At 37.4% G+C, this 27,921-nt stretch overlaps 4 protein-coding genes across 4 annotated transcripts; all 4 read left to right on the top strand.

The window, feature by feature from the left end:
• Positions 1-79: 79 nt before the first annotated feature.
• Positions 80-2,904, top strand: LOC108230610 (platelet glycoprotein V). The gene is made up of 2 exons (XM_025003973.2): positions 80-108; positions 249-2,904. Exons 1-2 carry the CDS (start codon positions 90-92, stop codon positions 2,198-2,200), a joined length of 1,971 nt encoding a protein of 656 aa, XP_024859741.2. The 5' UTR covers positions 80-89; the 3' UTR covers positions 2,201-2,904.
• Positions 2,905-6,242: 3,338 nt separating this feature from the next.
• On the top strand, positions 6,243-10,934 carry lrrc15 (leucine rich repeat containing 15). The gene is made up of 2 exons (XM_037974191.1): positions 6,243-6,510; positions 9,093-10,934. The coding sequence occupies exon 2, from the start codon at positions 9,100-9,102 to the stop codon at positions 10,807-10,809; it is 1,710 nt and encodes a 569-aa protein (XP_037830119.1). The 5' UTR covers positions 6,243-6,510; positions 9,093-9,099; the 3' UTR covers positions 10,810-10,934.
• Positions 10,935-11,377: 443 nt separating this feature from the next.
• Positions 11,378-15,640, top strand: LOC108230636 (carboxypeptidase N subunit 2-like). Its single transcript, XM_017407025.3, has 2 exons — positions 11,378-13,068; positions 13,228-15,640. Exon 2 carries the CDS (start codon positions 13,237-13,239, stop codon positions 15,100-15,102), a length of 1,866 nt encoding a protein of 621 aa, XP_017262514.1. The 5' UTR covers positions 11,378-13,068; positions 13,228-13,236; the 3' UTR covers positions 15,103-15,640.
• A 1,493-nt stretch (positions 15,641-17,133) lies between these two features.
• Positions 17,134-20,151, top strand: LOC108230609 (carboxypeptidase N subunit 2). Its single transcript, XM_017406967.3, has 2 exons — positions 17,134-17,218; positions 17,380-20,151. The coding sequence occupies exon 2, from the start codon at positions 17,389-17,391 to the stop codon at positions 19,636-19,638; it is 2,250 nt and encodes a 749-aa protein (XP_017262456.1). The 5' UTR covers positions 17,134-17,218; positions 17,380-17,388; the 3' UTR covers positions 19,639-20,151.
• Positions 20,152-27,921: the final 7,770 nt, after the last annotated feature.

The raw sequence follows: 27,921 nt of genomic DNA, 5'->3' as shown, positions 1-27,921 counted from the left end.
AGGATAGTTTGACAGACAGCGAGGACACGTCTCTTTTAGACAGCGTGAGACAGCAGAACAGCTCAGAACGCAGCAACAACCAGACAGTGATGGACTCCTCCTGCAGAGGTTTGTTTTTGACCCCAAAACATTCTTATATAAATGTTTTATTCTGAAATAATTATTATTTGGCTACAATAAGTCTGCCCTTCTCACGTTTTGAATTTAAGGGAAATATTTAAACTTACACTTTTATTTTATTTGAACAGGTATAACGTGGATGATATTCATCCTCTTCATACTCTCGCTCCTTGACTGCACCTTGTCTTGCCCCAGCAGCTGTGAGTGTGGCGGTGATGGTTATGTCGTTTGTACCGGCAGTGCTATCAAAGGCATACCAAAGAAGCTGCCACAACACACCTACACTCTGAACCTCACCTACACAGGCATGGACGTTATAACTGAGCGGAGCCTGGCTGAGCAGGTTTTTCTGAAGCGTTTCTGTCTGACTAACAGCCATCTCCACACCGTCCATCCTCAAGCCTTCCACGTAGCTCCTCAGCTGATTGGTGTCAAGTTGTCGTCCAATAATCTTTCTTCCCTTCCTGCTCAAGTCTTCAGCTCTCTTACGTCTGTGGAGGAGATTTTCTTAGATAAGAACCAATTGGAGAGTATTGATCCTGATCTTTTCAAGGGGCTTAATAAGTTGATTATTCTGGACTTGAACTACAACAGAATCTCCAACCTATCCTCTGACATTTTCGATGGACTGACTAGTCTCAGTTATCTGAACCTCGGCTGGAACAAATTAAAGACGCTTCCACCTACTGTCTTTCACTCCCTGACCAAACTTCACTTACTCAGATTATACAACAACCAGATAGAGGTGTTGGAAGCAGGGATGTTTGACAATCTTGTCAGCCTTGAAGAACTAAGTCTCTATAAGAACAATATTCCAAGCCTTCCACCTCAAGTATTCTGGTCACTTAGGAACCTGAGGTCTCTGACTCTGTCCTCCAACAAGCTTCGTGAAGTCCCACCTAAGAGCTTCTACAACATGCCCAAGCTTATCAAACTCACCATTTACAAAAACCCCCTGATGTCTTTGCCGGATGAGCTGATGGGCCACATGCCTGACATGCGAGAGTTTATTCTGTATTCTACCAACCTCATCACTGTTCCTGGAAACTTGTTTGCGAACATGTCTGGTCTGCAGCAGCTGAACTTACATTTAAACGAGCAGCTGAGGCAGCTGCCTTCAGATCTTTTCTGCTGCCTTCCCAAACTTCAAAAGCTCTCGCTGAGACAAAACAACCTTAATCATCTTCATCCTCAGCTTTTTGCCAAACTAACCACTCTAGCCATACTGCTCCTCAACGGCAATAACCTGACGACCCTACATGAGGACATTTTTCAAAACCTAAAAAGACTTAACACCCTTGATTTGAAAAAGAACCACCTCAAGACACTTTCAGGAGACATTTTCTTGTCAAATACAGCTCTGAAACATCTTAGCTTGAGTGAAAACGACTGGGATTGTTCTTGTGCTATCAGAGGTATTGCAAGATGGATAAAAGAAAACGAGCATGTTGTTTATGACAAAGACAGTGTGATCTGTGACAGTCCTTTCTATCAGCAGCTGCGCAGACTCAGCTCTCTGCATGATGACGATTTTGACCATTGCGATCAAAAAAGCACCACGATTTTTCCTTCAACACCAGACAACGTAGTTGAACAAACCCAACCCTTGCATGTCAGCTCAACCACCCCACCGGTGACACCAGCCACCTCAGAAACTTCAACCACCTCAGAAACTTCAACATACCCAGAAACTACAACATACTCAGAAACTTCAGTATACTCAGAAACTTCAACCACCTCAGAAACTTCAACCACCTCAGAAACTACAACATACTCAAAAACTACAACATACTCAGCCACCTCTCCACCTCACAAAGCTCACATCGCTTCACCTGTTTTTCATGATAAGTTGGTGGTCCAACAGGGTCCCGAGTATGTTCACCACAACCGCCACAACGGCTGGGTGTATGTGTGGGTTCTACCGTCCGACAGGACTTTGGTGGGGTTCCTCATGGTTTGTTACATCCTTCTCTTAGCTACAGGCTTGTTGCTCATTGTTGCGGCCATATACAGCATGTATCGCCTCGGCACAGCCATGGAGAAGCTGAAGGCTGAGTGTGTACATGATGATGATGAGTGACATGTTGGATTATCAGGCCCGGTGCACACAGAGAGATAAACGGCTCCTTTTCCTGAAGCTTCACTTTTTAATAGATTCATATTGTTTGTTGCTTTTCTTGATGATGTGTTATGTTGCATCTTAAAATGCTTTATTTTACAAGACTAACACTTAGAACTTAGGTTTCGGAATAGGTTGAGGATTGTTTTTAAAGAAAATTACAAATGTTTTAGAATACTCATTACAGTGAACTTGCATTAAAACACCTATTGTAATTTGGATATATTTAAGTTATAAATCATTTAAAAAAAATATTTGAGTCTGAAAGATTTTAATGTTTGAACTATCACATGTAAATGTTTGATACTTTTCTTCCTCTGTTCTAAATGTAAGTAAACAAAGTTAAACACATTGCTCTGTGCTCTAGTTTGTCTAGTTCTGATGTGTATTTTTCACCTTTTTAACATTTTTGGAGAAATTACTGGATTAGTCAGGATATGTTTTGTGGCAAAAAAAAATTCTTAATGTAAAAATAACATCTAGCTTAAAGCTTGTCTTTAAGTTTTAAAACATGAAACAAAACTATGTCTTTTTTGGCTTGTTTAAAGGACACACAGGAGTTTAGAGGATGCCTGTATAAGATGTAATATATAATATTTCAGAATTTCTGTGTGTTAACAATGCTTACATGTAAAATAATACATTATTATAAAAAAGCTGTATTAGTTATAAATAAATTATAAATATAGCACTGTTCAACTGGGATTTGTTTCTCTCTAGTTACGAGCCAATCAAACTGCATTTAAATATTTTAGTTTTGGAAATATTTTACTGACATTTCTGAGGTTACCAGTGATGGACAATGGATTAAGGTAATTTACTTAATTAGAAAAAATAATACACCATTTTAAAACTCATATTAATTTAAGTATTGCAGGTAAAATCCAACTTGTGAAAGGTTCAAGCACCAGCTTATGTTACATTCTTTTTACTAACAATATTATGACCCACATCACCAGAATATTATAATTCTAACACCAGTGTTGAAAGCATTCTTTCTGAAGATATATTTAGAGCACTTTATATTACTATGTGTCCAGTTTTACAATCACTGGCTTTCAAGATGAAAAGGAAAATTTACTACTAGTGTTTGCTGTTTTGGGATTTTTGTCTTAAATCACCTTCCCCTTTTTTTAGCTTTTTTGAACATTTACTTGTCAGGTTGGGCGGAGAGAGAGGCGAACCCAGAGCACACTCATCGTTGTCAGGGAGAAAAACTAATTAATTTAAAAAAATAAAAGAAACAAAACAAAAGGCTGACGTGGCAGCAAAACTAAACATAATAAAATCCAAACATCAGCAAACACTCATTTGATATGAGTGAGAAAAGTAGTTTCCAGAGGTGAATCACAATTGAGGTGCTGGGAAGTTAGAATAACTTTTTATAAAAGCTGTCAAAACAGGAAATAGACTTAACTGTGACTCAGATTTCACAACAGCTAATGAGATAAGCACTTTTCTGGATGACACATTCTTCGACAAAACAGCTTCCATGTAATTTCCCAAGCATTCAGCATGAGATAAAACCACAACAATGTACACTAACCTCCATCCTCCACAGTGATTCATTCTGTTGGAGCAGCCCAGAATAATCTGTGACAAAATACAGGAAATGTATCTGCAAGCATCATCAGTGAGGCTCATGCAGTAAAAGGTACATTTATAACACAGTGGTAAATAAATTTAGACTGATGGTTAAAATGAACAACACTCCTTTGGGGAAAAAGAAAACAAGTTTATCCCATTAATACTTCAGGCCAATTAAATCCACACAAAACAGCAACACATGAGATTCCATGAGAAGGGATGAGACTGTAAAGCATAAAGCAAACAAAAGGGAATGAATTGGCAAACGGAGACCAAGTTCATCACTATGACAACTGGTGATTAGTCCCTTCCAGTACGCTGAGTTCACACAACAGTGAGTGCACACACATCAACTAATACAGTGAAAGAGGGCAAGCATGGAAAGAGGAAGCTGCGCCGCAGGAAGATGAGAAATGGCTGTCGTTTTTGACATGTCGCAAGATTTAAAAATCTGTTGATTTGAGATAAGAACATTTGGGGATGAACTTACTGCAAACTGGTCAGAGAGATTTTTCCGAACTACTGTACAATTATTATTAAAATGATCAAGAATTAGCATATAGCATTTCTCAAAAATGACATCATCTTTTTTTATTGCATGTAGAGCATTTCTATACTGAAATATTCAAAAATAAATACTGAGTCAAGAAATGGAAGATTATTCAAATGATCACTTGCAAAATAAAAAGCCTATTATAAAAAGCAAACATCTGACAACTTAACTTATTTCTAAGAAAATAACTTTTAAAACCCCAAAACCTTTACTGATTTGACCGTGTCTGTCTGCATGTCTGGATCACGTCTCCATGAAAGAAAGAATCAACAACGGGATTTAAAGGGCTGAGCCTGAGTTTGGTGTACTTAGAAAGTAAAATCAGTGAGAGGAGTACATGTGTTCATGTGGGAGTGAAGAGGTTGCTGAGGATTTGCATCCATCCATCTTTTAACAGGTTGTCCTTTCTAGGTCTCGGGGAGTGGTGCCTATCACCAGCAGACACTGTGCATATATGTAATCATACTAAAGTTTGTTTGAAAGTGAAGAAAATACATTAATTTGGCTAATAAATATATTTATAATCCCCAGTTTACATGCATCCTATTTCAGATGTGCAAAGAAGTTAATGATGTGACATTATGCTGACCTCAAAGATGACTTTATGTTCACCAAGGAGATTAAAGTTAAATAATCTTTTTCATACTCAACACTATTTCTAACATCTCTAAAAATAGAGAGATTTATGTCATTAAAATGACTTAATTATTCACCCAGTTTTCTCAGCCCAGAGCACTAAATATATCACTGAAATGCTTCAAGCAAACAAACACCTACACACAGTAAAAGGTCAAACTGATATAAAACAGATTATGAAACCGTTCAGACACGATAGCTTCTCATTCTGTCCTAATATACAGCGACTGGCATGATCTCACATGAATTATCTGTAAAAGGAAAAAGTGATTTTGTTGAGTAAATATCATCCTTGATGTTTGAATTAGTTTAATTACTAAACAGTGTTATGACAGCAGTTTCTAACTCATCTTCTTCTATAATATCACAAAAACATGTTCCATGTGGTTGTCTGTGCTGAAGCCACTTCCTCACATACGTTAACCCCACCCTTGTTATCTGTTGTTAATGCTTTGCTATGTGAGAGTCTGAATGTGGAAAGCAGCGTTAGCAGATAAGACTCAGTGCTCAACCTTTCCTCAAAAACAACAAAAAAAGTACATTTTCTTATTTTGAACACTTGTTATGTTTACTATGTTCCACTGTGAATACGGTATGAGTTTCTGAGATTTGCAAATCATGAGATTTTGTTACTATTTACATTTTACACAACATCCCAACTTTCTCAGGATTGGAGTTGTAATTCCGACTGGATTAACAAGATAATGGCTATTCTGAGCCAAATGGCTTGTTGCTGTTTTAGTAAAACTCCAAACTAAAAAAAAATTAAAAGTGGTTCATGTGAAAGGTTTATAAACCTTCACACTGCTGTCAGTTTTGCAGTACATGATAATGTACACAGAACCTTTTGGAAGTGCAAATGGTGTCTACAAGCCTTATGATGATGATGATGATGATGAAATTCATAATGATGCTGAACTGAACTGTTTTTTTTTGTTTTTTTGCAACACAAATACGACTGAACATAAGTTAAAGTGTAATAATGGCACCATTCAAGCTTTTGTGAGCATACCAGAGAGCTGATCCATAAACATGTAAACATACAGGATGAAAACACATATCCGTCCATTCTTTTTTAGCAAACAGAGCTCCCATCCTTTCTGTAACATTCTTATCCCAAACACATGCACATACCAGGCAACAAAGTTAGTTCAGGCAGGGAGTAACACAACAGGGTGGGGCTTGATCCCCCCCTCACCACATTTAGTACAAAAAATGTGACCCTGTGTGAGGCACCGAGGGGCAGGGGTACAGCCGAACAGTGCCAGAGAGACAACCACCATTTCAAGAACTCAGACTGCAGAAAAAACAAGGAGATGATTTATGAAATGAATCGAGAGATGACACAGAGCGTGAAAAATGTGAGAGTGTGAGAGTTCAGCTGGAACCTGTCAGAGGATTCGTAAAGCTGCAGGAGGAAGGGTGTTGTTCTTAAAAGACAACCACTCCAAGTATCTCACTCAGTCTGCTCATTCATCGCCAACCACAACTGGAGGTAAGTTCTGCTGCTAGGCTTAACAGAGAGACCATCGCTACTTGTGTCTGTTGGACTTGTGAACAAGAAGGTGGCAGGAAAAATTGTACATATTTTAAAAAGAAAAAAAAAAGAGGAAAAAGTAATGAAAAAGAAATTTATGTTTGACTATGCCAAACATAAAGCAATTTAGCACAATTTAAATGTTATATTTGTTTACTTTTTTAAAAAAAACGTAAGTTTGTTAATAAATGTGGTTTGTTTTTGGTTCTTTGCATACAAAAACTATTTTTAGATACTTTTTTAGATACATGGTTTTTCAGACACATTCTTGTTGATCTAACGATGGAAGATGTTAAAAAAATCTGAACAACAAATCGTGAACTGGAAGTAATTTGGATATTTCAGTAGACTGCAGATCCTTCAGAGCAGACGGTAGTTTTGGTTGCACTTTAAAGACTTTCTGTCATTTTAAAACAATGTGATCACAGAATTAAAAACAGCAATGAGGTCCCACTAAGTTTACATGTTGATAGCATGATGCCCCAGTATGTCCTGTGTTTCAAGGCCACTAAAGTTACTTTAATTACCATATTTTATAGCATTGTTACATTTTCCACTGTGTCACACACAAATAAGGAAGTGGATCTGGATAACCACTTACTTAGGGGAAATAACAGCTTTTTTTTAAAACTTGGGCGGATGACTGTCTAAAAACACGCCCTTGACTTAAATCTGAACTCTAAGCTGTGAAAAAAAATAAAAAAAATACATTTTTAATTTAAGAAATATTTGGGTTCAAAAAACAAAGTTCTACCCAATAAGGAAGTGGAAATCCTGACTCAAATGAAAATAAAAACTTACTAACATTAGTTATGTACTAATAATAATAACAATGATGATGATGATGATGATGATGCAGTCTACTTTCAAATCCAAAAGGAACCCCCCACACCCTTTAATTGAAAGCAGACACTCAAATAAAATGTTAACAGCTGTGATGTTTCATGAACATCTTGTTTTTACAAGAAAAAAGAAATTAGAAAAGCAAAAAAGAAAGAAAGAAAGAAAGAAAGAAAGAAAGAAAGAAAGAAAGAAAGAAAGAAAGAAAGAAAGAAAGAAAGAAAACGTTCATCAGTAAATGACTTCATCTGAGCTTCATTTGAAAGTTACTTCCTTTAAAAGGAAGTGTCTGCCTCCAAAAACCTCTCTGCCTCTCAGAAACAGCTCACGTTTCACAGCCTTAAGTTTCAGACTGAATCTGCAAGGAAAAGTGGGTCATTATGTTGGCACAACCCAGTCCTCCAAACCTCCGGTGCCTTTACAAACATGAAAAACAGCTTCAGCCTAAGTCAAGAGCAGGCCAGCTGTCGCATTGAGATCCGCAGAAAATTGTTGTTGTTGCTGCAAACTTTACGACAGTCTCCTGCCTGGATTAGAAATGCAATTCTCAAAACATCTGACAGCACATTTCTGGAAAATGTGTGAGCTCTAAACTACAGATGACCACAAGTCTTGAATAAATGTTTTTATGCCAAAGGCCACAAAGCGTTGTGATTTAACAGTCAGCCGTGTTGGCAATGTTGGCAGGTAATGCTCTTACTCACAGGCAACACTGAATCGATTTATGCAAATGTTTACTTCTGGCATAAAGCAAGAGTGCTTAGGCTGCAGTTTCTACACACTGCTTCTAATTAGAATTGCCTTGAGCAGAACTTTCTTATTGTAGTAGTGATTTAAAGCATCCCTTAGTGGCACTAAAAGGAGAAAAAACACAGGAAGCTCAAAATTATTGTTGGAGGAAAGAAGCGCTTTTCACTGGTAAATGTTTCCAGAGTAAAACCGGCAGTATTTGAAACTTTTTCAATTTGTTTTGTTTGTTTGACAAGATGGTGGCATCTTGTCAAGTCCTAACATCATTACACTTTTAGATGAGGTGGCATAACTTTCAAAATCTTAAACACCTTAGGTTTTAATGATTATGAGGAGACAAAAGGTTTGGAGATTAATACAGAGATGTGGCAACAGCAGTGGAATAAAATGAGGGGTTAAGACGATGGTAAAAGTGGTTATTTTTGCATCAATGCAGCCTCTCCTCTGTGTCTTTAGGTGACAGACCAAGAAAACAACTTTAATTACAAGCTGCAGTAAATTGATTCAATCTGTTTCAGTGGAAACGTAAAAGCAGTCCACGTCTACCAAATGTAGAGCTTTGAGAAGTGTGGTCATGGTGATAAACCCCTTTTGTCATTTAGATACATAAATGTTGCTTTTCTCCATTGTTCCATAGCTATTACTAGCTGAATCTGTATTTGCAGTGGCATTAGGTGAGGGAAAATTGTTTAACCAGTGTGATCTATTTGAGCATTTATAAATCAAAAATAAAATAGAAATTGGATTCTACACATCTAAAGTTGAAATGATGTTAACATACCAACTGAAATCGAAACAGAAATAAAGAGTTATTTTTGCTTTAGTGTGTAAAACTGACCTGCAGATAGAAATCAATAAGTTTCTAATGGGAAAACTGCACTTTTTTGCTGAATGTCCAGCACACGCCTTATGATGTGCCCTTGTTAAATCACGTTTTCCTTTTTTTCCAGGACAACAATGGATCTGCCCGTGACCCTTCATGTGCTTCTACTTCTCTGCTCTCTCAGTGCTGTTGTTCGGGCATGTCCAGATAAGTGCAGATGTGTACAAACAAAGGTCCACTGCAGTTATATTCCTGACTTCCCAACAGCCGTGCCTTCAACTACCACCCACCTCTACTTGTCAGAATGCAGTTTTACCACTCTGAAACCAGAGGACCTCACCGACTTCTCTGATGCTTTGAGGCACTTTATGATTAAAGACACTTCGTTGAGGGAAGTGCGCCCTGGCACTTTCAATTCCGCTCCAAACATAGATCTCCTTGGGGTAACTGGCACAGACATACATGATCTCCCAGAGTCCTTGTTTGAAAGGCTGCAGAAAATGGAGACTTTGATTCTGAAGTCTAACAATCTCTCGGTGGTCCGACCTCAGTGGTTTTCCCTGATGACAGAACTGAAGAACCTTGACCTCAGTCAGAACAATATCACTTCTGTACCTGAGGAAACTTTTCACTCTCTAACAAAGCTGCAGTTCTTATCACTTTCTGAAAACCGTATCAGTCACCTACATAATGAGACATTTAAGGGTCTTTCTGAGCTGAACACTTTACGGCTTAGAAAAAACAAGCTGAAGGAGTTTCCTGATGGGAGTTTGAATGACCTTGTAAATCTGGAGGAACTCCTTCTACAAGACAATCAAATCACTCATCTTCAACATGACTTGTTCTCCAAGAATCTGAAGCTCCAGAAGCTGTTTCTCTCCAACAACAGGCTGACTTCACTTCCACAGGGGATCTTTTTAAAAATGCCCCTCCTTTCCCATATTTCACTGTATGAAAACCACCTGGAAAGTCTGGGTCCAGGGGTCTTTGGGCCAATGCCCCTGAAAGAGTTGTGGTTGTATGACAACCAACTGAGACGACTGGAAGATGACACATTCAGGAACCTGACTCAGTTACGTCTCCTGGTCCTCAGTCGCAACAAGATCAGCAATGTATCTAAAGGTGCTTTCAGAGGGTTGGATCATCTTGGAGAAGTGTCGCTGCACACCAACCTGCTCACAACTCTACAAGCTGGGACTTTCGAAAATATGGTGAATCTTGTCAACATTTCTTTGGAGCACAACCGTTTCAGCTCGCATTCTTTGGGCTTCCTCAAGGACCTGAGCCACCTGGAGCAGATAGACCTGCGAAACAATTCTCTATCTAATTTATCACAGGAGAGTCTAGATGCACTGTCTGTTGCACAAGAAGTTCTTCTGCATCAGAACCCCTGGAGGTGTGACAAGGACATTTTGCCTCTAAGGAATTGGCTGAAACAGCACCCATCAAAGGTCAACCTAACATTTGTGAGTTGTGACACTCCTTCGAATCTGTTCGGTAACATGATTGCTACACTGTCAGACAAGGACCTGATGCCATTAGACTCTACAAAAGGACCTGAGTTGACCTCTACTGAGAAGACGAGGATACCCAAAACCCCTCCACCCAAACAAAGCAGTCCATCACCTGATGTGAAAACCACACCCACAACAGAGATTGAGGAGGTGACCAGCAGCGGGAAAGAAGACGGTGGAATAGTTAATAATAATTCAAATATTCTAATTGCCATTGCAGTGGTGTCTACTGTTATAATCAGCGCTGTTATCATCAGCTGTGTGTGCTGCAAAAGAAACAAGAGAGGGAAGGCAAATATACGCCACAGGAATAAAAACGCTGTGCTGTAGACAAGATCTTAAACCACGAGCAACCAGAAACTTTTACAACTGCAAAATGCTCAGTGTGGTTTACTTGAAAAATAACACAAAACACAGAGTTAATCGCAGAGGCTGAAAGGCAACATATTACAACTTCATATCCACTAAAAAATAAACACATTATCAGCTTGTGGCCAACTGTCACTTTTTTATGAATGTCAACCCAAATAAATTGAATTTCGAGTGTGTTTTTAAATGAACTGAAGAAGGTTTTGTTGATTCAGTATTATTTGTGTCAGTTTTATACTAATTTTGTGCAAGTAATATGTTTAGCAAATAGTTATTTTTTGGCAAAAGGATAGTGTTGTACATGTTTTAAATCTGATCCCACTGTAACAGACTGCTATGCAAAATGCTCTGTATACTAAATAAATGCACAACTGTTCTTTACAATTTCAAATGGTGTCTAAAATTATTACATCTACCGTTATGAATGCAAATGTGCAAAATCAGTGTCCTGAACCTGTCTGAAAATAATTAGATGATACAATGAAAGCTGACTGTGTGAAAAGCAGAAAGTCACTCTAAATTACAGCAAAGGAGCATTAAGATCTTGTTTGATTCTGATCCAGTTACATTTACTCTTCTGATTTAATCTGACACTTATGTGATCCTACAGGCTGCAGAGAACCTACTAAATCATATCAATATTGTCATGAATTAGAACGATAAAAACATAGATTTTCGTTTGTTTGATTTGGCTGTCATCTAGTGGTCAGATGTCAGAATAACATTCCCAGCTTTGCCTGCAAAGACAAGACAATATTGAAGTGGATGCCAGCTGAGGAAATTCTAAAATCAAACAAACAAAATCTCAGAAAACTAGAAATAAACATTTTTAAACACAATGTGATTGTGTAGATTATCAGTCATCCACAACATGTCAATCCTAAGACTGAAAGCAAATGGACTTCCTTTCTTTGTTTCGAAAAGATGTTTTACATTTCATCTGAAAGTCTTCAGTTCTGATTATAGGATGGGAGCTACAAACACAACACAAGCTAACTGCTTAGGCCAAGACTCAGCTTTACACCTTTATCTTAAGGACAAGAGACACTCCATCTGTGACAATAATGTAGTCATTCTGGACAGCGAAGAGTGTTTGATAGAGGAATAAAAGAAGCCATCTGTGTAAAACAGGAATACAGCAACAATAAACAAAGTGGGTGGACTCAGTTTCCTCTTTAACAACACATCTTGATTCCTCTTCCCAGGTGGCTTCACAGCCACTTTGAAACATGACATATTGGTCTGGTTGGTCAGCACCCACGGTGGACAATAACACAAACAACTCACAGGGTGGATGGGTGGATCGGTGATTCATGTAAATACAACAACTGTTTTAGGGTGGTTGTCCTAACAACTTATGAGCCTCCCAACCCATAATTAGAAATGAAGAAGTGTTTTGTATGACAAGTGAGACAGCTTCAAGACATAAAAACAAAAGTCCAGTTGCCTTCTAATAAACTCTTAGGATTGTTTGAAACCAAAGAAACAGTGAAAGTTTGTAGCTACAGTTCCTGGACTTTTTGTACATTTTAAAGTGAGCAAATGCTTACAGACCAAAAGCACAATAACATTACATAGATGATAGCACTGTTGTGTACCAGGAGAGGTAACACAGGAAAATAAGTTTTTGATTTCTTTTTTAGACTATTTGTGAGAAACTTAATTATGAATCTAATTTTAAAGTTTAAAGGTTTCTTTCAGTGTATAACTGAGCCGATATGTCAACCTGTCCAGAGATAGGCTTAGCCACTGAACAAACACAAGGAAGCAGATATGAAAAAAACATAAAGGTTGGGATTAGCATTTATTTTATTCAAAACTTTACTCATACAAAAGTAGAAACAAGGTGGACAGTTTTAAATGTTGAGAAATACACTTCAACACATAAACAGAAATATCAAACATGAATAATATTTTTTAAAAATAGAAATGATAGCTGAACTTGTATAGCACTCAGAAAAAGGTCACAAAGTGCATGCAAGGGCTGCAATAATCAGCATTTTACTCAAGAGCTGCAAAATGCCAGTAACTGGAAAAAACAAATTGTTCTGGAATGACAAAAAAAATATCTTCTTGTCTCTTTCATTTCCTCAGTAAATGAACTTGTGTGAGGGCACGCCTCAGATAAAACACACTGACAGTCAACAGGACTGAGGTAAAGAATAACAACAAGACCAGACTCAGTTGTTCTCTCACAGCTTCAGAGAAGGTCACAACTGGGTAAGAAAAATGTGCTTTAAATATTGATTTTTGTTTGTTTGTTTGCTTTAGTGAAGACATTTTTAACTTTTAGTATTAAATTGCCAAAAAAAGAGATTTATTAAATCTGTTTAGATTTAAAAACTACTACTTTTTAATTATCTTTTTTTTCTCTTTTAGTGACTGAGGATGTCAACTTTGGAGATCATCATTCTTTTTCTGTCTTTGCTGCTTGACTTTTCATTGACTCAAACTGGAGATATAAAAGATTACCAGGAGGTTTTTAGCAAATCTACAACAGAAATCCCACGCTCTCTGAGACCTGGTGTGACAGAAGTGTTTTTTGTGGACAGCCAGATTCAAACTATACCCAAAGGAGCCTTTACTGAGAACCCACAGCTCCAAAAAGTGGAGTTCATTGGCACAAACACCACATCTATTGAAGTGGGAGCTTTTGAAGGTCTGGTAAACCTCAGGACTGTTGAGATCTCTAACAATCCGTTAACCTCAATTTCAGTGGGAACCTTTCAGGATGTCATCAATCTGGAGACACTTATTGTCAAATTTAACAAGCTTCAAAAACTTGAGAAAGGTTTGTTTGAAAGTCTTAATAACTTAACCGATCTACAGATACATGGAAATGAGATTGAATTTATTGAAGACCAGACATTCGATGATCTTGTTAACCTTCAAAAACTTGAGCTGGGCAAAAACAATCTTACTGCCGTATCAACAAACTGGTTCTCTAATCTGAATAAACTGAAGACTTTTCGACTTTATGAGAATCAGCTGAGCACCGTTCCTGAAGATCTGTTCATAAACTTATCAAACTTGGAGGAAATAGCTTTACAAGGAAACAAAATTAATGAACTGCCACCTAATCTGTTTCCACATAAAGGCAAGCTGAGCAAACTGTCTTTGGAAAATAATCTTCTGACTAGTTTACCTGATAAGTACTTTGTGGGCTTCATGAAGCTTAAAACACTGACCCTAAAGAACAACCATCTGACAAGTCTGCCGCCGGTCCTTTTTGGAGAAATGCCCAGACTGACAGAACTTAGCCTCCAACAAAACAATCTCAGCACTCTTCCTAAAGGAATATTCAGCCCCTTGAAGAGACTCAAGAAGCTTGATCTGTCTAAAAACCACTTTGTCACCTTGTCAGCTGATCACTTTATTGGCCCAGAGAGAATCACTGAGTTAAATCTACAGAACAACAAGATACAGACATTGGATGCCCACATGTTTGAAAACCTAAAATCAGTGATCACACTCAAGCTTGCCTACAACCAGATTGAAAGACTTTCTGCAGATGTTTTTGAGTCTTTAGTGAAACTTAAAAAACTTGATCTGAGTCACAACCCCTGGAACTGTGACTGTCATCTGATCGATTTTTATCAGTGGATGAAGTCGAAGTCCTCCATACTCTCAACTGAGGTGACCTGTGAGTATCCAGAACATCTGAAGGGAACAGAAATCATATCTTTACCTGAAGACCAGTTCATTTGCCCGACTCCTACACCTACAACTACAAAACCAACAACCACCCCACTCACCACCACCACACTTCCTACAACAACACTAACCACCACACAATTAGTCACCACCATCCTTACAACCACCACAGCAGCAACCACTTTGCCCACAACTATGACAACCACCACCACAATCCCAACACGCACCACCACCACACTTCCTACAACAAGCACACTCAGAAGCACTCTACTAACTACAACACCAATCCCAACAACCATCAAACTTAGAACAATTCAACCAGCAACCAGCTATAAAACAACTCATCCTCTACCAACTTCTTCCTACGTCCATTCGATCAGTAAAAAAGTTCAGGAAGGCAAAATCAAGATGCTGATCTACATTTCACTCCTTGTGGTGTTCATCACTTGCATGTTTTTGTTGGCTAAATTCATGATTTCTCTTCACCGTCTGCTGCAGCTTAAAAAAAAGACAAAAGACAGGATCAAACTCACTCACTTCTCCCGTAGAGGAGAAAACATACCGAGGTCTGTGGATGAAGTAGAAACTCAAGTGCAATAGTTAAAAGTACTTCAGATATACTTATTGCTGTTGCTGTGGTGTCTGCTGCTATCATCAATTCTGCGATCATCTGTGGTTTTATCATCAGTTGTGTCTTCTGGAGGAGAAAGACGAGAGGCAAGGGGAGTTTAGATCGCAGGAACTTTGTGCTGCAAACAAGATCATAATCCATCAGCAAGCAGTAACTTTTACAGTCCTGAAACACTGTAAACATGATCATTGTGATTTCATTGAAAATGTAACAAAACAGAGTTGATTGTAGAGCCCAGAACACAAGATATCTGTCAATATTTCTCATTTTTTTGTGCCATTTAATAGGTAGAACTTCACACACAGTAAATGTAAAAATAAATATATTACCATCTTGTGGCCAACCTGAACCTTTTTGTGAATGTACACTTAAATGAAGTGCAGCCATGAAGTAAAATTTAACTTTGGCTCTTTGACACCGCTTTTTTGTACTTAATATTAAATTTATTACAATGTATTTTGCTTTTTTCACAATGACAGAATATATGTAATAAAAGTGTTAAAAGTTGTAGCCGCTGTAACGTGATATGTTAAATGCCTCTGTTTATTGAATAAATACACGACTGTTACTTCATAACTCACACTGTGTTTATAATTATTAGAAATAATCTCTCATGTATGAATGCAGATGTGTATGATCACCCTCTTTAGCTTGATAGAAACTATTCAGTAAATCTAATTGAAATCAGTGAAAGCAGTTTGTGTGAAAGCAGTTTGTGTGAAAGGCGGCGGGTAACTCTAAAATATAACAAAGTAGAAATAAGCTCTTGCATAATTCTGATTCAGTTACATTTACCATTCTTCCCATTTAACTCTACATTTATGTGAACCTGCAGACTACAGAGAACCAACAATACAGACTAACTTTCAGATAACTTTCAGGAGAATAGCTTTTCTTCAAATTGCCAACCAAGAGTGTTTTTTTATCTTCTTTATCAAAATCACGATATATTAGGTTTTCATTTGTGTGTAAGTAGGCTATAACTCTACTGTTCTTTTCGTTTGACTGCCATCTAGTGGAAGGACATCAGAATAACGTTCAAAGTTTTGGACTTTCCCTTCTTTAGCTGCAGTCAAGACAAAACATTTTAGATTGGGAAGTGTAAGCCTGAAACCATTCTGCTGAAAAAATATTGTAGCAAACAAACAAAACAGAAAACTATGAATGTTTTTAAATGCAAAGAAAGAGTGAATTTATGCTGTGAGTCCTGGAGATTTTGTGGAGACAACTGAATATTTTAAAGTAAGCTAACATTTACAAACTTAAAGCATTATAAAATGTTGACATTGTGGATGACAGCACTGTTCTTCACTTACCATGGGAAACATGTAACATATACAAAAATATGTTTAAGAATTCATAATTAAGCTATTAGTGAGAAGTGCATCATTACAAGTCTAGTTCATAAGTTGGAAATATATTTTTTTAGTGAGAAGTGCCAACTTGTCCAGCATGTATCACCTGATCACAGCTGGGCTAGGCTCTACCTGTGCAATATTGACCACAATGAAGCAAATTTGCAAAACAAGTTAAAGAACTGCAATGTACTCTGTTTTAGTTACCCCAGCTATTGCAATATACTGAATTATTAGCTGTTTTTTTTTCATAAATGGGGTTTTGTAAGGCTTAGCATTGCATAAATATTCAAAATTCAGCTAACTCATTTATGTAATAATGAGGAGGGCAAAATAAACTTAAATGCTAAGTTGAACATTTCTGCACTAATGAAAATGCCCTAGTAACACACCTAAAATCAAATTAAACTTTACTTGCTTCATAAAAGTAGAACAGGAAGCTGAACTTGTGTTGTAATAAAGTCATCAGAGTGCTTATAAGATGCAGCAGTCGTCATTTTATACAACACCTGCAAAACGTCATTTACAGAAAAAACGGGCATGCTGGACTCACGCTGAACAGAATGCGGGTAAGTGCTGTTGGTTCTCTTATCTCAAAAAACAGACGTGTGTTACGCCACGCCTCACACAAAACACATTTACAGTCTACTGCCTTATTTGTGAGATGAGTAATGGGACCAGGCTTGTTTTTGTTTCCCCAAGGCTTCATCCTCGAAGAGGAAACAATTTGGTAGGAAAAAAATTAATTTTCTTGTTTTCATTCTATTCACGTGTCAAAAATATTTTTAATCTTTAGTATGAAATTACCAAAATATAAGGTTTTAATTTGTTCAATTTTAAAAAATCATTTGGTAACAATTTTCTCTTCTCTCTTTTTCTTTTTTTTTGTAGTGACTGAGGATGTCAACTTTGGAGATCATCATTCTTTTTCTGTCTTTGCTGCTTGACTTTTCATTGACTCAAACTGGAGATATAAAAGATTACCAGGAGGTTTTTAGCAAATCTACAACAGAAATCCCACGCTCTCTGAGACCTGGTGTGACAGAAGTGTTTTTTGTGGACAGCCAGATTCAAACTATACCCAAAGGAGCCTTTACTGAGAACCCACAGCTCCAAAAAGTGGAGTTCATTGGCACAAACACCACATCTATTGAAGTGGGAGCTTTTGAAGGTCTGGTAAACCTCAGGACTGTTGAGATCTCTAACAATCCGTTAACCTCAATTTCAGTGGGAACCTTTCAGGATGTCATCAATCTGGAGACACTTATTGTCAAATTTAACAAGCTTCAAAAACTTGAGAAAGGTTTGTTTGAAAGTCTTAATAACTTAACCGATCTACAGATACATGGAAATGAGATTGAATTTATTGAAGACCAGACATTCGATGATCTTGTTAACCTTCAAAAACTTGAGCTGGGCAAAAACAATCTTACTGCCGTATCAACAAACTGGTTCTCTAATCTGAATAAACTGAAGACTTTTCGACTTTATGAGAATCAGCTGAGCACCGTTCCTGAAGATCTGTTCATAAACTTATCAAACTTGGAGGAAATAGCTTTACAAGGAAACAAAATTAATGAACTGCCACCTAATCTGTTTCCACATAAAGGCAAGCTGAGCAAACTGTCTTTGGAAAATAATCTTCTGACTAGTTTACCTGATAAGTACTTTGTGGGCTTCATGAAGCTTAAAACACTGACCCTAAAGAACAACCATCTGACAAGTCTGCCGCCGGTCCTTTTTGGAGAAATGCCCAGACTGACAGAACTTAGCCTCCAACAAAACAATCTCAGCACTCTTCCTAAAGGAATATTCAGCCCCTTGAAGAGACTCAAGAAGCTTGATCTGTCTAAAAACCACTTTGTCACCTTGTCAGCTGATCACTTTATTGGCCCAGAGAGAATCACTGAGTTAAATCTACAGAACAACAAGATACAGACATTGGATGCCCACATGTTTGAAAACCTAAAATCAGTGATCACACTCAAGCTTGCCTACAACCAGATTGAAAGACTTTCTGCAGATGTTTTTGAGTCTTTAGTGAAACTTAAAAAACTTGATCTGAGTCACAACCCCTGGAACTGTGACTGTCATCTGATCGATTTTTATCAGTGGATGAAGTCGAAGTCCTCCATACTCTCAACTGAGGTGACCTGTGAGTATCCAGAACATCTGAAGGGAACAGAAATCATATCTTTACCTGAAGACCAGTTCATTTGCCCGACTCCTACACCTACAACTACAAAACCAACAACCACCCCACTCACCACCACCACACTTCCTACAACAACACTAACCACCACACAACTAGTCACCACCATCCTTACAACCACCACAGCAGCAACCACTTTGCCCACAACTATGACAACCACCACCACAATCCCAACAACCCCACCCACAACAACTCTGACCACAACTCTCACTACAACCAGAACGACACTCCCTCCCACAACCACAGCTATGACAACAACACCCATTATGACAACCATTCAAACCACTACAACCGTCACCACAACAATACCAACAACTACACCATCCACCACAATAACAACTACACTCACAACTACTGCTTTAACAACAGTTCCACTCACAATTACTGCATTAACCACAGTTCCACTCACAACTACAATCCCAACAACAACAACCTCACTCACAACTACAATACCAACAACAACAGTTCCACTCACAACTACAATACCAACAACCACACTCACAACTACAATCCCAACAACAACAACCACACTCACAACTACAACCCCAATAACAACAACCACACTCACAACTACAATCCCAACTACAACAACTACACTCACAACCACCATACGATCCACAACAACAACTACAACAGCTTTACCCACAACCCCCCCTCTCCAGACAACCCAGCCTCCATTAACCTCCTCCTACATCCATCAGATCTGTGAAAAAGTTCAGGAGTGCAAACGCTGGATGATGGTCTACATCGCACTGCTTGTTGTGCAGATCCCTTGCATGCTGGTGTTGGCTAAGTTCACCGTTTCTCTTTACCGTCTGCAGCACGGCGGAGAAAAAATAAACCGGATCAAACTCACTCGCTTCTCCTACAGAAGAGAAGTTATCCTGAGGCCCGTGCAGGAAGCAGAGTCTCGAGGACTTTTACAGTCACAGCGTTGACAGATGAAACAGTTTACCACGACACCTCAAAATCAATACTTCTAAAATTGTTTGCAGTTTTTCAGATACAAATGAAAACTTGAAAAGGGCCATTTGGATGGGTTAATCAGTATTTTAGGTGGTTACACCTCAGATCAGGAACAAGCTCTAAATGCTCCATTATTAGTGTTTATTTCTTATAAAGGAAGCTAAAGACAATGACTTAGACGTGTTTATAATGAGAAAGAATGTTTTTTTTACTTGTTTTTTTGTGTTCATGTTTGTTCAATATTTTTTTTTTTATTCAGTATATTTGTTTGTTGCATTTCATGAATGTATTTCAGGAAACTTGATTTTTGAATTATTATTATTAGTATTTCTGAAGACATTTTGCTTCTCATTCGAGGAGCTTTTTTAATTTTGAGAATTGATTAAAAAACTTTGATTAGCAAAAGCGTCATGACCTCTTTTATGTGTTTGTTTCATTCTTGTTTGGCTTGTTTTTTTATTCAGTAATTTGCTACTAAAATCAGGACTGACATCTGGTCATTATGTGTTGTTTCAGTGAATCTTTCATTTGCAGATTGTGAAGTGATTATTTAGGGATCTCAAGAACAGCCTTTTTTCTTGAACACTATAAAAAACAAATGTATTAAAGATGTTATGTGGGTGCACATTTAGCATGATGATCAGCAAATATAGGGACATTTATTTAACTCAGTATACATTTTACAAATTTTTACCAACTTTAACCTTTTTGTCACTTGCTGTGCAAAGAAGAAATTCATTTTGGAGATGTAGAAGTATGAACATCTTCCACTAGAGGGCAATTTTGCATTAAATAAAAGAGTTTAACTAACACAAACCTTCATTCATTTAAGACTTTCACATATTAAATGTTCATTATCTTTCCCATTACAGAGAAGAGGTCCTTGCTTTAAGCCAAGTCATGCAAACAAAACATTCACGAAAAACAGAATGTGTTTATATTTAATGGGATTCTAAAGTCAGTTTCGGACATAACAACTTGAATAATTCTCTCCGTAAGAGTCTCTCTAAAAAGAAAAAAAATGTTATGAAGTTTTGTGGCAGAGCGCTTGAATAGTAATTTAAAGAGACTGAATGAGGTTAACATAATTTTGCTTTATCTGATTCACTGCTGTGGGGTGAAACAAACAGAAAGACAGGAAAAAGATGACACAATTACATCTGATGTCCTGATATCAGAGGGATATTAAATGGGAAAAAATCTATTCCAGTAAACAGAATATTATTAAATCAATAATTCAAAAGTTTTTCAATATCAGCTTCTTACTTGCAAAAACAAATTTAACTAATCACAGCAAGGCAAACATGATAAGGCCCCAAAGCATCAGGAAGACAGTTGTTTGACTTGATGCGAGATGAAAAGAAGGACAAAAAGTTGTCTTTGTAAATATTTAATTTCACTCTGAATTGCTGCTAACTACAATCTACTTTTAGCTTTTGTCAATGTTGCGTCATGTTATGTAAAATAGTATGGGTGGTAAAATCTGAAACTCACTTCTTGTTCATTGTTCAACATAGTTGTTGGGTTGAAGTGGGTTAGTTGTCTGAAAGAGCCCAAAACAGAAAGCTGCTGAAGTTATGAAGTCACAATACCCAGAGATAAATTAATAGACTATTTCAAAACTTTTATTATGTTTTTGAGCAAAAGACAGCTGAATTCAAGTGTAGGACAAAAAATTATTTATTTTGTAAAACCTCACTAGTGTTAATGTATACATGCACTATGTGAATATTTTTCAGATACCTACAATTGTTGTAAATGTTACCAATAAAAATATAATTAATTTGATCTTTGTGTGCTCATTGGAAGCCATGGCACATTGTACTGTATTGTGAAAGCACTGCATCCAGGATTTTTTTTTTCTTCAAAAAACTGGGAAGAAAAAGCTATTCTTTTTGTAAAAGAGTAATGTAGTGTGTTGTATAACGACTTCAATATTTCATATTGCAGAAAAACAGTTCACCTCCAGTATGCACCCCATATATAAATGCTTAAAGCCTAAATTTGTTTTGAGTCATTTTGCATCATAGAAAGAGATAATCAGGTTTAATGTGTTAATTTCCAGTATGAAAGCAAGAGGTTCTGGTCCAAACAGTTAAATAAATGAAAGTAATAATCACTAACATACCAGATGAGAACCTCAGTCATTAAAGATGCTGCTGATATGACTTTATTCTCCCACTGTGGGACCCCCTAATAATGCCCTCGTCACTCATTTCCTCCTACACTGATAGACTTGGCAGGGACTTTTGTTAATATTATTGTTAAAAGCCATTATCGTTTATCATTTATTGGAGGGAGCTTGAGCAGGGAAGTTTGTGCTTTGTACTTTAAACACACATTTAAATTGATGTTTTAATTGCTGATCTCTTCTCATCTGAAGGTTGTCTGGTTTCCACAGAGTGCTGGGGACCTCAAACCACTTTGTGTTTATTTTTACAGATTTAAGTGATGTAATCTTTTGTCTCACCACACAGGTCGACCCTAAAAACAAAATGGGCCACATTCAGCTCACTTTGGGCTCACACTCTGAAATTTAGGAATAAGTGAAATATTCTTAAAAGTTCTGCTAATGAGCCCAAAATGGAACGGAGGAGGTAATTGTGTGAGAAAAGGGCAATGTGCTGAGGAACATAAGAGGTCGTAAAATAGGGAGGAACACATTACAGCCAAGCAAAGATATCTCAACTGGAAAACAGTCTGCAGGAAGAAGAAAGTACTGCTGATTACCTGGGGTTAGTGGCCAACAGAGACAAGTTAAGGAGTGGAACATATGACAGAGTTATGGAAGAGCGATCTTCGGGCAATAAAACTCTCATTTTTCATCATATTATCATGCCTTATGAACCAAAAAGAAAAGCTAAGTTAAAACCCAGAGTTTCTGTGCTCAGCTGTGGTAAAGGAAGAGAAATGAAGGTAAAATTAATCTCAAGAAATCTCTATGAAAAATCTGCTCTGCATGATTGTTTTATTTCACTTTAACATCTTCACATATTCAAGGGGCTCAAAATTCACTTCCCCTGAAAACATGTTATTCTGGGACATTTCCAAAGGTGGCAGATTAAAAAAAAAGAAAAACACAAACAGAAATCCGTGACAACTTCACTCAGACTGAACAATTTTACCAGGTGGCGTACGCTGAACAGTAATGTGGGTTTTACAGCACGCTTTATATTTTTGCTTATAATAATTGTAAGAATGTGGGTAGAAATATCCTGAGATGAAGATATTGAACTGGTCTGAATTGGCCACTGAGTCTTGATTTTGAGGGCTTTGAAAACTTTTGTACCAAGATCAGATCCTCCATTGTGAGAGATCCTAATATAAACTTTAAAAATCTTAATCAGTAGTGGGAATGTGAATGAAATTATTCATTAGAAAGGAGCAGTTATCTAGTAGTGAAAAGAAACAAGTGGATGCTGCTAAATGGTCTCCCCACAAATTCTCATTTTGCAGGTGAGTATTTGCTCAAATAATTTAAAAACACAATGTTGGATAAAATGAAGAGCCTAAAATCTGCGTGTTGCTCTAAATGTTAGTGTGCACGATTGTCAGATTCTATCTGTTCGATCTGTGACTGACTCTCACAACATGTTCCTGCCTAATTACTTTAGTGTGTTTTGGAGCTAAAAGCACAGCTGAGGTCAGATAACATTGAAAAAGTTCAAAATGATTATTCAGGCAGCAAATTATAAATGTTCCCTGAACATCTCCCTTTGGTAATAGTAAAAACCCTTCATGAGCACAGGGGGACAAACAGTGTTTGGAACAAACTGTCCAGTCCTGAGACGCATCAGAAATATTTAAAATACTACCTTCCTGATCCAAGCCCCAATGGTTTCATTTAAGAGCTACATTTGTATGTAAATATGTTTTTTTCTGAGCTAAAATTTTTAAAGACTTGTAAAATGGGAGAGTCTTCTTAACAGAAAACTGAGTTTGTATGTCTACATTTTCCCTTGTATATAATAACAAAACAAAAACAAAACTCACACACATGAAATGTGTTTAATGTCTGAGATGAAGCCAGCGTGCAACAATTTCACTTGCATGTAAAATATACCTGCAGAACATTTAAATGTATTCTGAACATAAATTCACCAAAGAATTTACAGTATATTTGTGCAAAATATTATTTGCAACAATAGAATGACAGCTGAAAATGAATAATCCTTCACTTTTTTATTAATTATTATTATTTTTTGCGTCAAATTTCTAGGTACAATCACAACTCGGTGACGGCAACTATTTAAATCTGCTGCTGTAACTCACTCTCTTGCCTCTCAATGCAATTCAAAATTCTGAAAAGTGAAAAAATCTTTGGCTAAGGCTTTTGCTAGTATTTAATCTGATCTTGTTTCAAAACTTCACGTTCCAAACAATTAAACAGTAAACCAGTTCACTGTTCACCATCCATTAAACAGCTTCCTGATCTTTGACAGGATGGTTTCTATATTTAGTTTCTTGGAATAATGGTCTTCCTGTACAAAACCAGCTGCTCACATTGACGAGAGGTTTCTCCCCCACACAGAAGGTGCTGAGGGACAAGCCCTGGTCTCTGGCACCAGAAAACACAAACACCTTGGCTGTGGTGTCACTTGCATCATCCTCTCCTCAACTTCAACTTTCCACCCGAGGAGGATCCAGCAGTGCCAGCTGAGCTCAATCTGTGCCTGCCAGCTGCACCCCACAGGCAGGCCATAACACCACAGGGCTGAGGTTACCATGACATGTTCTCATGTGCTGCTAAAAATGGATCATTCTGGTAATTACTGCATGGTGGTCTTCATGGTCAACGCACAGGGTGCTAAATGAGCTTTGCAGCTGGTTTCATGACATGAGAGTCCAACTGAGTCTTGATAAATTATTGAGTTCTTCAGGTAATTAATAAATTACATCCAGAGGAGCTGATAAAGCAGAAGCAATATTTGCTACATGTTTAGCTTCTAACTAGGGAATGGTAGCTTGTGCATCTACAGATTTTTACACACAAGTGTTTTCCAGAGACATTTTTATGGTGTTTGGAATATATCTGCATTGTTGATTGAAAAATAATGTAGTGACTATTAGATCTGTCCTATTCTTAATGCATGGACACTACTAAACTGCACAGCAAATCACATGTTCCAGTCAAGAAAATAATTTTGTTTGTTTTCCTTTTCCAAACAAGAAAAGAAAAACAATACTAGTGAAAGTGACAAGTTTCTAAAACCATATCATTGCATTTTAAATATTTATAGAAGCCATAAAGTTCCGACAAAATTAGAATCATCTGGTAAAACTGGGATGTTGTCATATTTAGTTGATGGGATGTTATCAGAGGACCGAAATTCAGGCATAAAGATGTCTTTTTTCTGAAACTCAATAGTACTTCTAGTAGCAAAACTAAGGCAATCGGAAAGAAGAGAAAACAGCAAAAAGCATGGAGGAAACAATCTGACCAAAAATTGAGGACAACCTGGGATTATATGTTCTGGTAAGAGTGATTGCTGAGTGACAACAAATGTGCTGACTACTAATGGAAAACAGGTGATATGACAGAAAGTAAAAACAAGAACTGAGATGGATTTTTATTGGTTTGACCATAAGAACAGAGGGCATCTCAACAGAATAGCCCAAATTGCCTAAAGTCAAAATAAACACAAGAAACTCAAAGATTTTTTACAAAACAAAATGTAAAAACTTTGCCCAAGACCCAAACCATGACAAGTCAGGAAAATACTTTTTATACTGAGCATTTTTGAGCATACTGCTGACAAAAGTTAAACATGAGCCATTTTTAACAGAGCAATATATCTAAAAAACCCAAAAAAAACAAAGGACAATTTGAATCACAAAGAGGAAAGAAAATCTATGAAACATAACCTCCAAAAATCAAAGTGTGTGTAACTGCGTGGCTGGACTAAGATGTCTCTTGTGAGCTCAGGCCAGCATCTCTGAACAAATCAAGGCTGTAATGTAATTAAAAGGCTGTTAAGATGCTCCGTCAGGTCCTGATTTATGTCGCTGTGTCTGATTATTCTAAGTCATCTTTCTCCTGTAAAAGCACTCATGTATCAAGACACATTCTGCTTCACAAAATAAAATTAATGTGTTACATATCGTGATTAACATTCTCAGTAAAGACAGATTGGAAAGTGAACCGGGAAAGCCGTTTAAGGCCCTCTAGCTGCTTCAGAGAGACAAGTAGTCACATAATTTAATGAGAATATGTTGATGAAGAGGTGGCAAGCAGCCATTATGTGATGTAGCATCACAGTTTACAAACCATTATAGTTGCAGAATGTTTTGATTTAATCCTACAGCTGCTGTCAGCCTGAGTATTCATCATGTAGGTTAGACGTCCCCGAAGCAATCTATAATAAAAAGCACACCTGACCCAATGTGGAGATGAATCTTGCATGTTACTCTGAATAGCGATGCCAACAGCCTAGCTGCCAAAACAAGGAGGAGTAATGGTTTAAAATAATGACTTGTCAGAACTAGCATGAAGAAACGAGCCATAAATAGTCCTGTTTTAAAAAAAGAATAAATGGCTATTTTTACCGTGTCTTCCTCTCTTTTGTCTAATTTTAGTTAAAAATGACTCTCCGTGGCTGTCCAGTTGCTGCTCTCATCCATCTGCAAGAAGTTACTGCACATGAACTACTTTGAAAGAGAGTAAAATTGTGTTCAACCTGCAGACACACACAAATCAATCTCAAAGTCACATCAGTTTGATCCGTTTGATTAGAAATGAGCTTTAGACATTTTGGCATTGCTTGGATTTCTTTTTTTTTTTTTTGATGTTTTTCCAAAACACAGGAGATTTAATGAGGTGTTTCACCTTCCCTGCAGCCCCCCAGGAAAGAAAGGCATTAGCTCAATGTACAGGACACACTTCTGCCACTCAGCTTCAACTTTTTATGGGCGAAGCATTTGGCTCTTAATTAACCATGTGCAATTAAGGCAATTGGCTCTGTTCATATGGACCCTACAGGACTGCACTGTGGGTCAAAAACTGAGTGAAGGTTTAAAGTTTAATTAGGGGAAAATTAAGTAAGTTGCTGTTTTCAACTTGACCTACAGATACACAGTCATGCAGCAATTCAATATCAAATTTTGCTTAGCATCACTGCATACAATGTGCTGCAGTCACAAGGAAAATAAGTCACTATTTCAGCTAAAAATATGCTGAGAGGTTAATGTACAAAAACTGAATGAGATACAGAACAGTGTTTAACATTATTTTTTGTGTGCGTGTTCTCTTTGCATCACATCTAACATGTTCTAAGTTAAATTTCATCGATTTATCTAATCAGCTGTTTAACAAATCATGATCACTTCAGGTGCTGGGCCGTAAAAACAAGCCCAAATCATCAGCCTTCCACCACCGTGTTCAAAAGTTTGCTTATTTGTGTGGATATGCTGTGTTTGATCAAAACGTGGAGCGGTGTACTATCACCACTACACTTTTTTTCTTTTCAAGGGTCATTGTTCTAAAAAGAAGTGTGGTTTCTTCACGTGCAAATTTCTCATTGTAAGGCATGCTAAAATATTCTTAAGAGCTTTTCCCACAAACCTTTCATAAACATCTTGTTATTGTTCGGTTGTTTTTATTGTAAATTCAGCTAAATTCCAGTTCAATTTATTACACCTACCATCACTCACTAATTTTCTGTTCCTACTTAATCATATTCAGGGATTAATGGCTTTCTAACGAGAACAAACCTCCTGCAGAACCAGATTTGGGGATGGCGTACATCCACCAGGACTGTTTGAGGGGTTTAAGAAGAGAAGAAAAAATCTAAACAAACAGAAAAGTAACACCTGCTTTGGGTAAATGTGCTGTCACAAACTTTAGCCATTAAATTTCAAACTGAGGCCTGTAGAGCTTGACGTGTAACTCTATTTTGCTGTTTCTATGAGCATTGATTGGTCCAACCTCAGGCTTAAATTGGTGACTCATCCAATGCTGGGAAGATTGGTAGCTGTCGTAAATGTTTTCAGTTTGTGATAAATCTCCCTCACTGCTGATTGATGGGACTCCAAATTGTTTGGAAACGGTCATTTAAACCTTCCCAGATTGGTTGGCATCATTGTTCCTCTAAGATTACTGCCGTCTTCCCTGAGCAATTTGCCAAAACTTCTGTTTAAAAAGAGGGACTTGCATTCACCAATCACCAGTCAGTCAAATGCAACCAACACCTGCCTTTATACTTTCTGCAAGATTTGTTCTTTGTATTTTACTTATCGCAATTGCACTTTTGTAAAAT

Source organism: Kryptolebias marmoratus, linkage group LG24 (genome assembly GCF_001649575.2).
Source record: "Kryptolebias marmoratus isolate JLee-2015 linkage group LG24, ASM164957v2, whole genome shotgun sequence".
In the NCBI taxonomy this organism is placed as follows: Eukaryota; Metazoa; Chordata; class Actinopteri; order Cyprinodontiformes; family Rivulidae; genus Kryptolebias; species Kryptolebias marmoratus.
This window is presented reverse-complemented; position numbering and strand designations above follow the sequence as displayed.

Bases quoted from the DNA above. Each gene is read 5' to 3' on its own strand.
- lrrc15 (XM_037974191.1), top strand. From the start codon at position 9,100: ATGGATCTGCCCGTGACCCTTCATGTGCTTCTACTTCTCTGCTCTCTC.
- LOC108230636 (XM_017407025.3), top strand. From the start codon at position 13,237: ATGTCAACTTTGGAGATCATCATTCTTTTTCTGTCTTTGCTGCTTGAC.
- LOC108230609 (XM_017406967.3), top strand. From the start codon at position 17,389: ATGTCAACTTTGGAGATCATCATTCTTTTTCTGTCTTTGCTGCTTGAC.